Genomic DNA, 15,246 nt, shown 5'->3' on the forward strand with positions numbered 1-15,246 from the left:
ATTTTAAAATAAAAAATATTAGCAAAGTCCTGTCTTTTGATTTATACTGTAAATTGATGCAGGTTAAATCTACAAAGCTTAGTCATACGAAGAATTCATTCACCACCACTGGATTTCCTTCAGGGTTTTTACTAACAGAAGTGAACAGAAAATTACAATTTTTTCAAGAAGCAAATATATTACTGTCAGGGAGGAAAACATTAGGACTAAGAGTGCTTTCCCCCTCCACCCGTCCTACAAGTACTTGACTCCAATAAAAATAATAATTTAAGGTTTAAAATGTTTTATTTTTACATTACATGACAGCCATTAAAAACAAGGACTATGAATGTAGGAAACAAGAAGACATGGACCGAACCGGTATCTAGATATTGAGACGCAGTACTCAGCTGTTTTAACTCAAATACAGAGACCTATCACCGTTTTCATTCCAACAAAGAAAATCAAAGCTAAGCTACTTGTAAAAGATTTTGAAAAGTCTGAGACTGGCACAATCACTCTACTAAATCCTGATAGTCTAGTACATCAGTTCTAAAATGTTACCCAAAACATCTAGCATTCAGACTTCAGAAGGTCGTGTGTTTTAGAAATGCTAATGGAAAAACAGTCCTTCCAACATTCCCTCTACGATTCTGCCAGAGCCCAGTTGATTTTTTTTTATTTTTGAGCAATTTTAGTTTACCATTACAAGCAAATAAGTTACTGCACACAAACCTTGCAAAATTTTACTCTCCCACTCAACTTGGGCCGTGTATGTTGTTTTCACAAGGGATCATAAGTAGCTGATGATCATCATTGTGATGGTAAAGAATGAACAGGTAGGTTTTGTCCATGGGCTGGTACATTTTCATGACAATTTTGTTAAGTCTGATGTAAATGTCAGCATATATGGCTTTGTGAAATTAAACAAATGGGTGCTGAAATGTGTTAAGACTGGGACAGAATTACTGTTATGACACAGGTCTATTAAGTAGTTATTTTATTATGTGCGGCAAAAGCTTCCAGCAAATAAACCAGATTTTTTTAAAAAAATACATACATCCTTACTTCCCATTCACAGGCATTTGTCGCATTTCCATTGTCTGCTCTTTTTAGTCGAATGCAAGTAAAGCTCATATTTTCCCTGAAAAGCTAGGAGAGTCTGATCATAATTCAGCCATGTCTGCCCTGAACCGCCTATAAACAACAGAAGTAGTAAAAGAATTAGCATGTCAAGATTTCACTTTAGAACACAAAGGTGAAGTGTCGTTTGTAAAAATATGCAGAGAAAGAAAAGTGGATTTTGAGTAGATATATTATATATTAAGTACCATATTAAACTTCATGGAATTGTCTATAGTCACGACTGTCTGCTATATCAAGGGGAAAGCATTCTTTATTGATTAACAGGAACAACTGGATATGAAGAAACATGAATGAATGTGTCAAATAAAACTGTTTTGCTACGATAGTTGAACTTTAGGAGTTTGGTCCCTTTTGAAGGCCATTGGAATTGCAAATTTAGTATTGATGCTTAAATCAAGTAGATTTCATCTAAACTGATACTTGTCAAGTCTTTTTTGTAAAACTGATTTAATTGTAGTGTGTGTGTTTGTATTTTAACCTGTCTATTGTTTGGACTACCCTCTCAAAAGCTCAACCATTGCATTCCTCCCTCTCATTGTCTTGTCATGTTCCCTTTGGCAAATATTAACTTCCACACACTGCTGTTTCTTAAGAACAAGTCACTGACACCTGGCTTTTTACATTTCCTTTGTTCATGGTCTACAGTAATGGAATGACAGCTCTGGAGTATGATTTATGGGCTAAGCAGCACTCTTTTGATGCTGGGCTGGGTGTTTTTGTAGCCGTAGCTGGGTAGAAATAGCCTAGGCCTGAATAAAAAGTGGCTATTGGTTATTTTTAAAATTGTCAGTGATAGACTGGTGGATTTTTAAAAACGCACATTTGAAATTCAGGGGACATTTCTCACCAGTTTTAAGATAAGGTAAAACTTTGGACCTAAACCATCCTTTCTAATTTTGGAAATATCATTAGTTTTACGAAGAAATTTTCTACTGGAATGAGCTAAAGAAATTTTGAAAATGTTATTTTAAAGTATATTTATGTCATAGGTGTATTTTAATTCTCGTTTCTATAGATATATTACTCATTGATTTAATTCAGTCCAGAATCTACCATATTGTCAATCAACTACAATGATCCAGAAACAGTTTCTGGCTATGGAAAGGGCTTAATTATTAAGCCACGTCTTCCTACAAAGCTTCAGTATTTCTGATTGGTAAAAAGCATTTCTTATTGAAATAATACTGAAGTGGAGCACAAGTCCCCTTCCATCTATTTGACTGTTAAGTTAATTAACTCTTCAGGACAAAATGATCATATTTAATCACAAGAGAAAGTATCCTTTTTCAAGACAGCTCAATTGGTAGCTCCGGTGGTACAGAAGTATATCTTGGGTCAAGCTTAGGTATGAAATTCTTGAAGTTCTTAGATGCTTCAGTACCAAATACATCTAATACTCGTCTATTCATGACAGCAAACCTGAAATAGAAAAGACTCATGATAAAATGAACACTTTTTCCATTTAATAATAAATAAAATTATTTTAAAGTTATTCTATGTTGTAATGATGAAATATTGCCCATATCTTTGAAATATGGGCTTGAACCTGTACTTCTTATGCAGGCAAAATACCTGTTTAAGTCAATTAAAGGTATGTCTTCACTACTGGCCGGATCGGCGAGCAGCGATGGATCCAGCGGGGATCGATTTATCGCTTCTAGTCTAGACACGATAAATCGATCCCTGAACGCTCTCCCGTTGACTCCTGTACTCCAGCTCCGCGAGAGTCGCAGGCAGAGTTGACAGGGGAGTGGCAGCAGTCGACTCAACATAGTAAAGACACCACGGTAAGTTGATCTAAGTACGTCGACTTCAGCTACATTATTCACATAGCTGAAGTTGCGTAACTTAGCTCGATCTCCTTTCCCCCCCCCCCCCCCCCCCGCCCCAGTGTAGACCAGGCCTAAGAGTTTAGTCAAGCAGAATAAGAATTGTAGGATATGATCTTAAGTTTGCAATCAGATCTTTAAAAAACTTTAACTGCATTTGGATTTCATTGATTAAATTTTTCAACAAGCTGGGTGCTAAAAGCTTTTACAAACAGAAAGCAAGTAGGGCAGACACACGAGAGAGGTAATCATAAATAGTACATAAAACGAGGACTCAATTATCGTCTTATGTTCTTAGAGATTTGCAAGCTTTTCATTTTGGACAACACGGGTGCCTTTTTATGTTTGAACAATACAAATGCTTATGAAGTGAATCACCTAGCATGTGATTTGTGTTTTATTTAATACATTTTACTATTTCTGCCAGGAAAAAAACAAAACAAAACATTTTCTTGTCCCCAGGATGAGCAAAAGCACAGTTCTGTCTACATGTCTCCTGAGTTCCCCTCACAAATTTTAGTGGCTTCACAACAATATTTTCTTATTTTTTAAGATGTATTCCCTCCCCTGTTGCTGTGAAAGACTCACACAAGCAATAGGAGAAAATGACTGTCTACACAGCAGAAGAGTCAAACGGATTATACACAAAGTGGTATCAAAACACAAAACAAAGTGAAAAACATGCAGCTTTCTCCCTGTAATCTCTTTCAGTTACAGTAAGCTTAGGGCAAAATAATTCAGGAAGAAGTGCGATTTTCAAATTGACATATTGGCCTTTTGTGCCATTTTGCACATTATCAAGTTATCCCCGTTCAGTTTGGAGAACTCTGAGCTTCCATAATTCTTCCCATTTTGGTAAGTCTGCCTTTAGATTGCTTGTCAAGTGATTCATCTTGTGCTGCATTCTGCTGCATTGTCAGTTTATATTTTAGTTCATGTATAAACAATAAATCAATTCCAGACAAAAAAATCAATTTTAAAAAGAATATTTTTGATTTCCAGTGCAAATACAGAATAAAACAGGTTTCAGAGTAACAGCCGTGTTAGTCTGTATCCGCAAAAAGAAGAACAGGAGTACTTGTGGCACCTTAGAGACTAACAAATTTATTAGAGCATAAGCTTTCGTGGACTACAGCCCACTTCTTCGGATGCATATAGAATGGAACATATAATGAGGAGATATATATACACACATACAGAGAGCATAAACAGGTGGGAGTTGTCTTACTAACTCTGAGAGGCCAATTAATTAAGAGAAAAAAAAAAAAAAAAACTTTTGAAGTGATAATCAAGCTAGCCGAGTACAGACAGTGTGATAAGAAGTGTGAGAGTACTTACAAGGGGAGATAGTCAACGTTTGTAATGGCTCAGCCATTCCCAGTCCTTATTCAAACCGGAGTTAATTGTGTCTAGTTTGCATATCAATTCTAGCTCTGCAGTCTCTCTTTGGAGTCTGTTTTTGAAGTTTTTCTGTTGTAATATAGCCACCCGCAGGTCTGTCACTGAATGACCAGACAGGTTAAAGTGTTCTCCCACTGGTTTTTGAGTATTTTGATTCCTGATGTCAGATTTGTGTCCATTAATTCTTTTGCGTAGAGACTGTCCGGTTTGGCCAATGTACATGGCAGAGGGGCATTGCTGGCACATGATGGCATAGATCACATTGGTAGATGTGCAGGTGAACGAGCCCCTGATGGTATGGCTGATGTGATTAGGTCCTATGATGATGTCACTTGAATAGATATGTGGACAGAGTTGGCATCGGGGTTTGTTACAAGGATAGGTTCCTGGGTTAGTGGTTTTGTTCAGTGATGTGTGGTTGCTGGTGAGTATTTGCTTTAGGTTGGGGGGTTGTCTGTAAGCGAGGACAGGTCTGTCTCCCAAGATCTGTGAGAGTAAAGGATCATCTTTCAGGATAGGTTGTAGATCTCTGATGATGCGCTGGAGAGGCTTTAGTTGGGGGCTAGAATTGATATGCAAACTAGACACAATTAACTCCGGTTTGAATAAGGACTGGGAATGGCTGAGCCATTACAAACGTTGACTATCTCCCCTTGTAAGTACTCTCACACTTCTTATCACACTGTCTGTACTCGGCTAGCTTGATTATCACTTCAAAAGTTTTTTTTTTTTTTTTTTCTCTTAATTAATTGGCCTCTCAGAGTTAGTAAGACAACTCCCACCTGTTTATGCTCTCTGTATGTGTGTATATATATCTCCTCATTATATGTTCCATTCTATATGCATCCGAAGAAGTGGGCTGTAGTCCACGAAAGCTTATGCTCTAATAAATTTGTTAGTCTCTAAGGTGCCACAAGTACTCCTGTTCTTCTTTTTTGAGAATAAAACAGGATTCAGCTGGACATAGAATCTAAAAAAGTTTATGATTATAACTGGTCAAAAATTTTAATAAGAAACATACCTTCCAACAAAAAATATGGTCTTTTTTCAGAAAAGGAGCTTTTTGTGAAAAATTGTCAAAATCTTCAAAGTTTTCAAGTTTTTGTGAGAATTCTTAATATGTCTATAAATTTTGGTATTCGTATGTTTACCAAAATTACGTTTGAAATCACTGTAAAACATTATGATGTTTGGGGATGATTTCAAACGTGATTTTTGGAAATCTGTACTTTTGGTAAATGACAATGTTTGACAACTTTGAGCATGATTTTGATTTTAAAAAGATGAAATTACAGGGATAATTTCCTGAAAAACAGATGATGGATCAATTTCAAACCCTGCAAAACAGAATCAGGTCTTAAATTCTGAAACTGCAAAACTGTTTTTCAACCAAGATGCTCTCCAAAGATCCCAGTTAAACTGCCTCATGTCTAACTAGATACTCACTTTAGAATAACATTTTAAAATTTCTGTAGAATATGAAACTAGGTTCTCTCACAAATTTTGGATTCAAAAGATTTTGAAATGCTTAATAAGTAACAGTCACATTCATATAATTTTGATATATATTCACTACCAATTTTATCTAATACCTCATATAACACAGACTTTTCAAAGAAGTCTTTGACAGCAAGTGGATTAAAGAACAAAGTACCTGTCTAGCTAAAATGAAATTTGCTACTAAGCATTTCCAACCACCTCAGTTACTTACCTGCCTTTTGTGAGTCGTAATAGGAATTTCCAGTAAGAAGGTCTCAGGGTCTGAACTTCCATCACAGCCTACAATCAGAATATTGATCATAATTTCTCCCATTAAGTAATTAAAACACTGTCAGACATAGATACTAAGAAAACGAAAGTGACCTACCTGCAATTCTTACTCTCTAATGATATATAGTCACAAGAGAGCCATACTCTTGGGTCTGTGCTAAGTGCAAATGGCTAGTGAGAGAACCATAGCTAAAGTCTCTGACCATCAGATCACAGCAGGATAGCATGTCTGTTCCCCTACATGAAGCCCTGGTCACCTGAGATGCCTCAATCCCCTTAGATGTAAAGAAAATATACCACTTTATGGGGATGCTTTGCGGGTGACTAGAGTTGTTTTGGTTACGCACCAGTGAACAAGAATTGAAGGTAAGTAACTTGATTTATTCTAAAGGAATGGTGTAGAAAACAGATTCTCACTCCTGGAGAATAAAAAGTTCCAGAAATGAATTCAGCCTGAACAACAGAAGTAGGGTTGGCAAATTCTGACAGCAGCATTCAGACGCAGGATGCAGTAGCAGAAAGTGGCAGGTGACTTGGTCAACACAGCCAGGGCCTATGCAATAGACGTGGGAGGTAGATTCAACCAGCACAGCCAGGGCCAGACTGGAGAAGGCAAGGAAAGAGAGGTGGAGTAAACCATGAAGGAAGAGGTGGTTTTGAGGCACTACAGAAAGGTGGTGAAGGAGTAGGTGATTCAGGACAGCAGAGAGAGGAGATGACTGACGACTGCAGCTTGCTTCAAGTTGTAAAACTGGAGGTTTCTTTGTTAGTTTCTCTTGATTTTTCAAATATACAGTTGCAGTTAAAGTGGATTGAGTGTGAAATTTTCCAATTCCGCAGTACATTGTGGTTGAACATTAAGACTTATTGTCTGTCTCCTGGAGCAAAATACTAAGTGAGGTGAAGTCTCTGTCAATCAGTGCATTTTTAATCATCTTTGGTTAATACATCTTGAGATTTTTTTCCATAGAAGTCAAAACCTACTTATGATACTCACATTATATTACAAATAGATAAACAGTCATGGACAGAATAAATTATCTTCCCACCGTAACAGTACAAAATCAGTGTGGCAGATGCAGGAATAGGAGCTAGATTTCACTAACTCCTGCTTTATTATGGAATCTCCATTTCAACACATTGTTTTAATCAAAATTTGAAATAAGTTGAAGGAATTTTGCTTTTTATTTGAAGGCAAAATACTTACCGCCTGAAAGCAGATTGCTGTGGAAATGGCATAGATGATGCTGTCTGCATGAGGAAAATAGGGAACCTTTCCTGCTTCAATGCCTTTGAAGTACATGGTCTAAAAAACAAACAAAATGCATGCTGAGTAAATCATACCAAAGGCAAATAGTATGGACTTTGTCGTTAGTTATGGTCCCATTCCTGAAGTCCCCTGCCAAATTTGTGACAGTTACTGAAATTCATGTGACTTTTTCTTATGCAAGAGCTGTGACCTGCAAGCTCATGGGCATTCTGTAATTTACTTATGGACTTTTCACACTGGAGTGAAGTATACATTCAGTGCATGGCAAGACTTACTAAAGGGTTTCCCAACATTGTTGGCTGCAGACTAGCTGCAGGAGGAGGGCAGAAAAGAGAAGCAGTGGAGGTAAGGAAAGCTCTGTAAACTAAGATCCATCCCACACTTTACATCTCTGGGCAAAGCAGTCTATTTTCTCTCCTTGCTTTTGCAATGATTCCTGATGCAGCTCGCCATGGGAACAACTCCTCTGTTCCTGTGGCATGCAGCTCACTTGTGCCCAATGGAAACACCAGCAGATTTCCATTCCCCTGCACCCAACAAGCAGCATGCAGCCTTCCAGAGAATGGGGGAATGTAATGGGAGAGCCACAAAACAAGGGGAAAGAGAGCAAAAATAAATTAAAATAAAATAACTGGAAAGCTTTATAAGAGAGAAAATAAAAATCTTGATGAGCAGGGAGAAAGAATAAAGACAAAAAGAATAAAGGTAGACACTATAAAGAGCATGGAGAGAAAAGCGTAGGGACAGTGATCACTCTGTACCAGGGGTTGGTATGAGGGACTCCGATCACTCCGAAGGAGGCTGCAAACAAACCAAGGTTGGGAACCAGTGACAATGTAAATAGATGCGTAGTTTGTCAGTGCATTGCTCTTTATAAGCCTACCATTAACATAGCTTTGAAGATGGAAAAAGCTATTTGAACATTAACTAGTCTTTAAATACCTCTATGAGGAAAGTCAAGGAACACCACTGTGACACTCTGTACCTCAAAATAGCACCCTGGAATCCCCATATTCACCACTGTCATATAATTATGAGATTTTTGTACAAAGTCTGCCTTGTGAGGTATCATTTAAGAAGTCTTGATCTGTTGAACATTAATATCCTATTGAGGTGTATGTGCTGTCATTGTATGTGAAGTTATAAAGAATTGCTGTGTGTGTGTTACTGAAATACGTTGTGAAGTGGGGAATACCCAGCTAGCATTTCATTAGCAACAAAGGAGCAACTATCATTGCCCAGACAGGCATTGATGGCCCATCAAGAAGAATCCAGTCTCCCAGAGGCTCTTTAGGGAGGGCACATACGCAATTAGGACTGCCTGACCCCACATCACAGCAAGGATCTGTCTAGTAGCTGGAAGAAAGTATAAAAGAGGTACAGTGACATCATCACTTGACCTCTCTCCTCCCCCATATCAACACCTGGAAGATCATCTGGAAGACACAGACTTTGAACTGGGGAGATTGGTCCCAGACTAGGAAGGGAATCTAGCCTGTGTATTGACAACTGTGAGCTGCTCACAACATCTATTAAGTTGAAAGACTGCTTGATTCAAATCTTGCTTACTTAGTCTGTAGAATTTAGACTGCGAGTTTATTCTTATTTCTTATGTAACCAAATTTGATCTCTACGCCTGCTACTTATAATCACTTAAAATCTACCTTTCTGTAGTTAATAAATCTGTTTTATATTTTACCTAAACGGTGTGCTCTTAGTTGAAGTGCTTGGGGAATCTGAGCTCAGATTACAAAGACTGGTGCGTATCCATTTTCTTATGATGAAGTGGCAAACTAATTAATGAGCTTGCACTTTCTAGGGGAGTCTTCAGATGGTATATTTCTGGGGTGCAAGTCTGGAAGCTGGGGTGATTGTGCCTCTCTCTGTATGATTCATGAGTGGCTCAGGGAGCATTCATGCAATTTAGTTGGGTGTGGGGTTCCACATGCTGATGGCTGAGTGATCACAGCACCTAGAGGGGTTTGCTGCTTGTTTCTAACACAGCATTGTGAGAGACAGCCCAGGCTGGAGAGTTGAGGGGGCACAGTAGTCCCACAGTTCCAGGTTATACCCTGGGAATCCTGTCACACCCACATTACAAATGTGACTATTGTGGCAGATGGTTGAAATGACTTGTCCAAGTCAACAAAAGAAGTGTAAATGCTGAGATTAGAATGCAGAGGCTCCTGGATCCTATTAAACAGCACTATGTTAATGAGCACTAGGGAACTTTTCATGTGCATTGCCAAGGTCTATTTGGAGCAATTAGTGTGCAACACATTAGTGCGCTTTATTAATCTTCCCCCTCCCCCCACAGTGTGTATTACCCCACCTGTAGATAAGCCCTCTAGGTCCTGAGTGCCTAAGGCACTTTTGAAAATGGGATTCTGGCTCCTAAATCACCTAGGTGCTTTTAAAAAAGTTACCCCAAATGTCTATATGACATTGCACAGCATGGATTTGTTTATTTTAAAGGGGTATTTTAGATCTTGGAGAGTACAGGAGGTAATCTCTATGATACGTGCTTCTTTTTAAAAAGAACAAAGCCAAACAAAGCAGTAACTAGTCAAATACAATGGATATTTTGCTACCCTTAAACAACTTGAAATCACATACTTTCTTTTTGAGAAAACATTTAAAGTTTATTTTCTTGAACATAGCTTGACCTTCCAAGCAGCACACGCCTCTTTGGTCAGTTACCCTTGGCTTGTATAATATGGTAAAAGAAGTAAAAACTGAAATAAACCCATGCAGTATTTTTCTTATTTCATTGCAGCCACAATGTCTCAGAGAAAAGGCCAGAGAAAACCATCAGCAACACAGCATAACATTTTATTTATTATAAATGGAGCCCTGAAGTACGTAGAACTAATACAACAGGGATAACTCTATGGGACTGAGTTGTGTTGACATATCATTATGTAAACCACCTTCAGAATTTGAGTGTGGACTGTAAGGAACATGTAGGACCGTGCTACATATTTCTCTTCGTTTCACATTTCATCTTATTCTTCACATTTTTCTCTCTCTTTTCTTTAAAGCAAATTCATAGCTGGCAAAGGAGCTGGATTAACAGTGTTAGAGATTGGAGTCCTGGAGGCCAGTCGAAGGAAGTGGCAATGGTTCAGGGTCTAGGCATAATGGGCAGGCGCTGTCAGTTTATCTCAGTGGGGCTGCTAGGGGAAGAGCCATGAATAACTCACGATTTCACAGAAAAATCAATGAAACTTAACAAGACTCCAAAGAGTGATCTCCCCTTTTTTATCCCAACTCACACATTCATAAACTGTGAATATAAATGTGGTTGTATGAACAATCCCTGAGTTGTTGTTTGCATAAGCAGTCACTCTTCATTTTTACTTTTTCCCAGGGTAACATAATTTTAATAGCTCATAGAAGTAAAACAGAATGGACTTTCAGACCTCAAAAAAAAAAAATGCAATGTAACTGGTGGTCACTTTCCAGGTTAGAATTTGATCAATTAAAGTGAACAGGAAAGCAATTTCAGCTGCATGCAAAAACCAAAACTATTTTGAGTTACCATAATTCATAATTTAGACTAATGCCAAAATCAGGGAACAGAGGCAGGAAGTCAGCTGTAGGTTTTGGCAATAAATCTGAAGGGAAGGACTAGTTTTGATTTATGTTTTTGGTGGAAATTGACAAAATGCACATTCTTGGAACTTTCAGATTTGAAATTCTGCAAAAGTGACACAGCAGGGGGCTACCAAAAAGGAAATTAGGGGGACATGAAGGGGGAAATATGTGCAGATAAATGGACAAACTATTAGACTTAGTTCTGGAAAGGAGGGAGATGAAGGAAATGAGACCGCAGGACTTAGCCATCACTTGGGCACATGTCTGGTATAATAGAGCATCGTTGTACAATCTCACATTACATTTGCACTTTTGGCCAATGCTTGTAACATTTGTTTTCTTCCTCCGCCCTGTTACAACGGCTAAGAAAAACAACACTGGAACTAGCAGTGTTCCTTACCTCCACTAGTTTGGAAGCCAGGTACATGGAGATAGTAGTGCTTTTGTAAAACATCATAGAAACTCCTGCCAGGGATCCTGCAACAGTTAGAAAACAAAATTATTGGTTAAGAGCCTCAACTATTTCCTTGCTATTGCTCAACACAGTTCTGACATTACACAAACTTGTAACTCTCTCTATTAGCATCTATTATAACCAATGTTCAGTGATATTTCTGTGCTGCATAGGAAAGGGTCTTTTATGCTTTTTAGAAAGGACAGACCCCTGTAATTTTGACACTGGGAGCCAAATCTTTAGCCCTGTGACTAGCTCCCTGGCCCCAGACCCCCCCACCCTGCCCCAATTGGTCTAGAGGATCCCTGCAGCAGTGGATGTTGACCTGTCTCTACACACCCACATCCCTGCTGCACAGCAGGTCCCCAGGGAGCAGCACTGTGCATCATGCAGACTGTGCACACTTCACACATACTCACTTTCCACCCCATCACTGCACAGTGGAACTGCACCAGTTCTACTGCCCAGGGACTTTCTTTGGCTCTAGCGGAAGGGCCAGGTTCTGTCCCTCTTTTTAAATGAACATGCTAACGTATACAGAGCAACTTCTATTAGAAACTGGGAAAGATCAAAATAAAAAAGACAATCTTACTCTTGTGCCAAGTACAAGAATTGCCCTTGATGCTAAACACAAACAATGCAAGTATAATTTATAAAAGGAAACCTCAGAACAAAAGTTTTGCATTTACATTAAACCACCTAAATGCTGATTTTCATTTCAACACAAGCTTCACATTTACTTTCCTGTTCTCAAAGCACTTTGAAATTCCAGAACAGGAATTCGGGATAAACTTCCAAATACATGCTCTCCAATAATATTTCACAGTATATGGTGCTTTTCATCCCTAAGTATCCTAAGGCGCTTTACAAATGATGGGGTAAATGCTGTTCTGTGTTGTGTGCATACGCTGTGGGGAGAAGAGCACGCACATGAAGTCTAAGTTGAAGTGTCGGAGTAAGGAAGGATACTGGTCTCTTGAGTGCTACGCTGGGGAACTGGTTAATGTGGCATCAGCACACCATGGTTCCAAGGGTTAGCCTGCTGGACTCCTGGGCTCATGTGCAGATAATGGAATGTACTGCACAAACAAAAGGGGTTATATGCTATCTACGTGCTGTCCTATGTGTGCTATCAAGATGGCCCGATGACCTCCTTTTCCTCCCGCAATGCAGCTCCTAAAATGTAAAGTCAGGATTTTGCTCTCTATGGGTAGGTTTACATTGCAAGCAAAGGTGTGCTTGTAGCATGGGCAGGTATATCATGCTAGCTGTAAGCTGCCTAGCATGGATAAAAACATTAGTACAAACATGGTGGCACAGGCTTCAGCATGGGCTAGCTGCTATCCTACAAACCCTGCAGGGGCCTTGGGTATGTGCTCGGGTTGTTTGCCTACACTCAAGTGCAGGCTTCCTTCTCTCAACTACCATTGCTGTCTGTTCTAGCTACATTAAAGCTGGCATAGGTATGCCTATCCATGCTACAATCACATCTCTTCTTGCTGTGCAGAAATATCCTATGTGGTACTTACACACTCTGGAGGGGAAGGCAGAAGTTATCCGGATAATCAGCCTTGCTGGCCTGGGGGCCAACTTCCAGGGATGCCATGCTGCTCAACATTTGTGTGTGTGTGTGTGTGTGTGTGTGTGTGTGTGTGTGTGTGTGTGTGTGTGTGTGTGTGTAAAACTAGCCTCCCTGTCAAAATGCCCGTGGGGTCACTTGTGGTCACTCCTGTGGACAATCTATGCACAGCACATTGTACAAGGGGAGGGGGAAATTTGGTTAAAGATACTGGGGACAAGCCCCTATTCTTACAAAGTGTCATGCAAGCTTTAATGGCCACACAGGGAACAGAACACCTTGGGTTTTAAAGGCTTCCTTCATTAGATCTCCTGGGACTCAGGTTATGTCCTTTAGAAGGAAGAAAGTCTGTTTCAGATGCACCCCTCCCCCCCATAAGGATTTGAACCTGTGGTTCCAGTAAGTCTAGATGTTTTAGAGCTGATGCTAGAGACTCAGCCATTCCCTCTGGCTAAGCAACAGTAGCATGTTTATATTTATACATTTAATCCAACATTTTAAATCTAAAGACAATATTACTGAGATGGGCACTATCCACTTCTTCTCATGGACTTACCCGCTATAAGAGCATGAAGTTCATCATCCAGGTTTCGTACCCAGCGCAGGAAGCAACTAGTACCCTGCATTTGTGGGGGAAATACAATAGCCTCAGTTAGTGCTTTATTTAAAATGTTATTAGTTTGGTTACATCACAGTGTAACCCAATAATAATTCATAAATATCTACATAAGATATTCATTATGGATCAACAACCACCTCATTGACAATTGTCCCTACTGCTACTATACCCATTTATAAGGCACCCATCACTGGAGTTCCTGGGTGCACTTAATGTATTTTATATTAAGAGCAAACAAAATTTTCTCAACATTCGGGAGCATATACTGTGTGATCAATCAAACCAACCTTAAACTTACTCTGAAGGGAGAGGGGAAAATCCACCTGCTGTCTGATCACTGTCCACATATTTGTAGCAGCTTAATTTGCTGATCGATCCCTTCCCTCCCCCACTCAGCTGTGAGGAACAAGAGTAGCCAAAGAGGATGGGAGGGGTAGAGGAGGGTGACTTTGGTTGATCTCCACAAGGGCCAGAACACCCCCCCAATTCCTCATGTGTCCACCCAACAGGCCCACGATGTTTTGATAAATCCCAGTAACTTAAAGAGCAACTTTAAAGTTTTGCAAATAGCTAAAAGTCCTAATAGAATTGCAGTGTTGTTGTTGCCATGTTGGTTCTAGAATACGAGAGACAAGGTGGGTGGGAGCCGCGATTGGTTGAACCTGCAGATGCGGCAGGTAAACAAACCAGCCTGGCCCGCCAGGGTGCTTACCCTGGCGAGCTGCGTGCCAAAGGTTGCCGATCCTTGATCTAGCCTTACCTCCTATACAGCACAGGCCATTAACTTTCACCTAGTTACTCTTGTATTGAGCCCCCAAATTTGTCTTCGACTGAAGCATAACTTGTGTTTGGCAAAAGTATATCTTCCAAAAGGCTCAAATCTGCTCACTTTCAGGACATACTGCAAACCTCATCTGTTTTTTGAGCACTCGTGGGGAGAATGGCACTGGCTTGACATTTATGATTTGATTACAGCTAGACTTTGTTGTGGGCCGAGGGTCTGTACAGTGTCAGAATGTTTAAGTAAAGATGGGGGCTTTTTTTTGTTATTTTCGAAATCAACATAAATAAATTATACTAAGTTTTCAATGTTTTTACACTTACTTTGTATATACTGACAAAAGATCCCAGAAAAGCTCCAAGCTGGAAGTTTTCCTTGTTATAGAATAGAGAAAGCAGCCGGGAAGGTTTTGTAAAGAGATGCCTGAACGCTGATGGGATTCGAAGGCAACACTGGATCAGGTAACCAACACTAAACATTCTAATGAAGCCCTGGAGGAAAAGTTAAGAAACAGCAACTTAAAAAGAACCCAAAAACCATGAGCTACATGAGTGCACTAGTAGCTTATTTTTGAAATGCAGGATTTTAAAAGCCCACTTTGTTGACATTATTTGAAATGTACCCTCCCTTCTTGGAACTTGAAACTAGCTTTTTGAACTAACGTCCCTGTAAAATAACTAAGGAAATAGAATCCTAGACTGACTGCCTTTCTTATAATTTAAATGGATATTTAAAAGGCCTCAAAGGACACACACTATCTCTACTCCAAAATTCTGTTCCTTGAAACAGTCCTGATGGCTTAATTTCCAGATTATTCTCTC

The 15,246-nt window shown here is 39.4% G+C and overlaps 1 protein-coding gene across 2 annotated transcripts in view; it reads right to left on the minus strand.

Moving 5' to 3' along the window:
* Positions 1–266: 266 nt before the first annotated feature.
* Positions 267–15,246, minus strand: part of TMEM135 (transmembrane protein 135) — a 387,359-nt gene continuing 372,379 nt past the window's right edge. For both annotated transcript variants that reach the window (XM_054015686.1, XM_054015688.1), the window contains 6 exons: positions 14,749–14,916; positions 13,582–13,645; positions 11,393–11,469; positions 7,333–7,431; positions 6,067–6,134; positions 267–2,544 (listed from right to left, as the gene is read on the minus strand). In XM_054015686.1, coding sequence (XP_053871661.1) covers positions 2,412–2,544; positions 6,067–6,134; positions 7,333–7,431; positions 11,393–11,469; positions 13,582–13,645; positions 14,749–14,916 — 609 coding nt within the window. In that variant the 3' untranslated portion in view covers positions 267–2,411. The remainder of the gene's footprint in view (positions 2,545–6,066; positions 6,135–7,332; positions 7,432–11,392; positions 11,470–13,581; positions 13,646–14,748; positions 14,917–15,246) is intronic.

The sequence above is a fragment of the Malaclemys terrapin genome, chromosome 1 (genome assembly GCF_027887155.1).
Source record: "Malaclemys terrapin pileata isolate rMalTer1 chromosome 1, rMalTer1.hap1, whole genome shotgun sequence".
NCBI classification, from domain to species: Eukaryota; Metazoa; Chordata; order Testudines; family Emydidae; genus Malaclemys; species Malaclemys terrapin.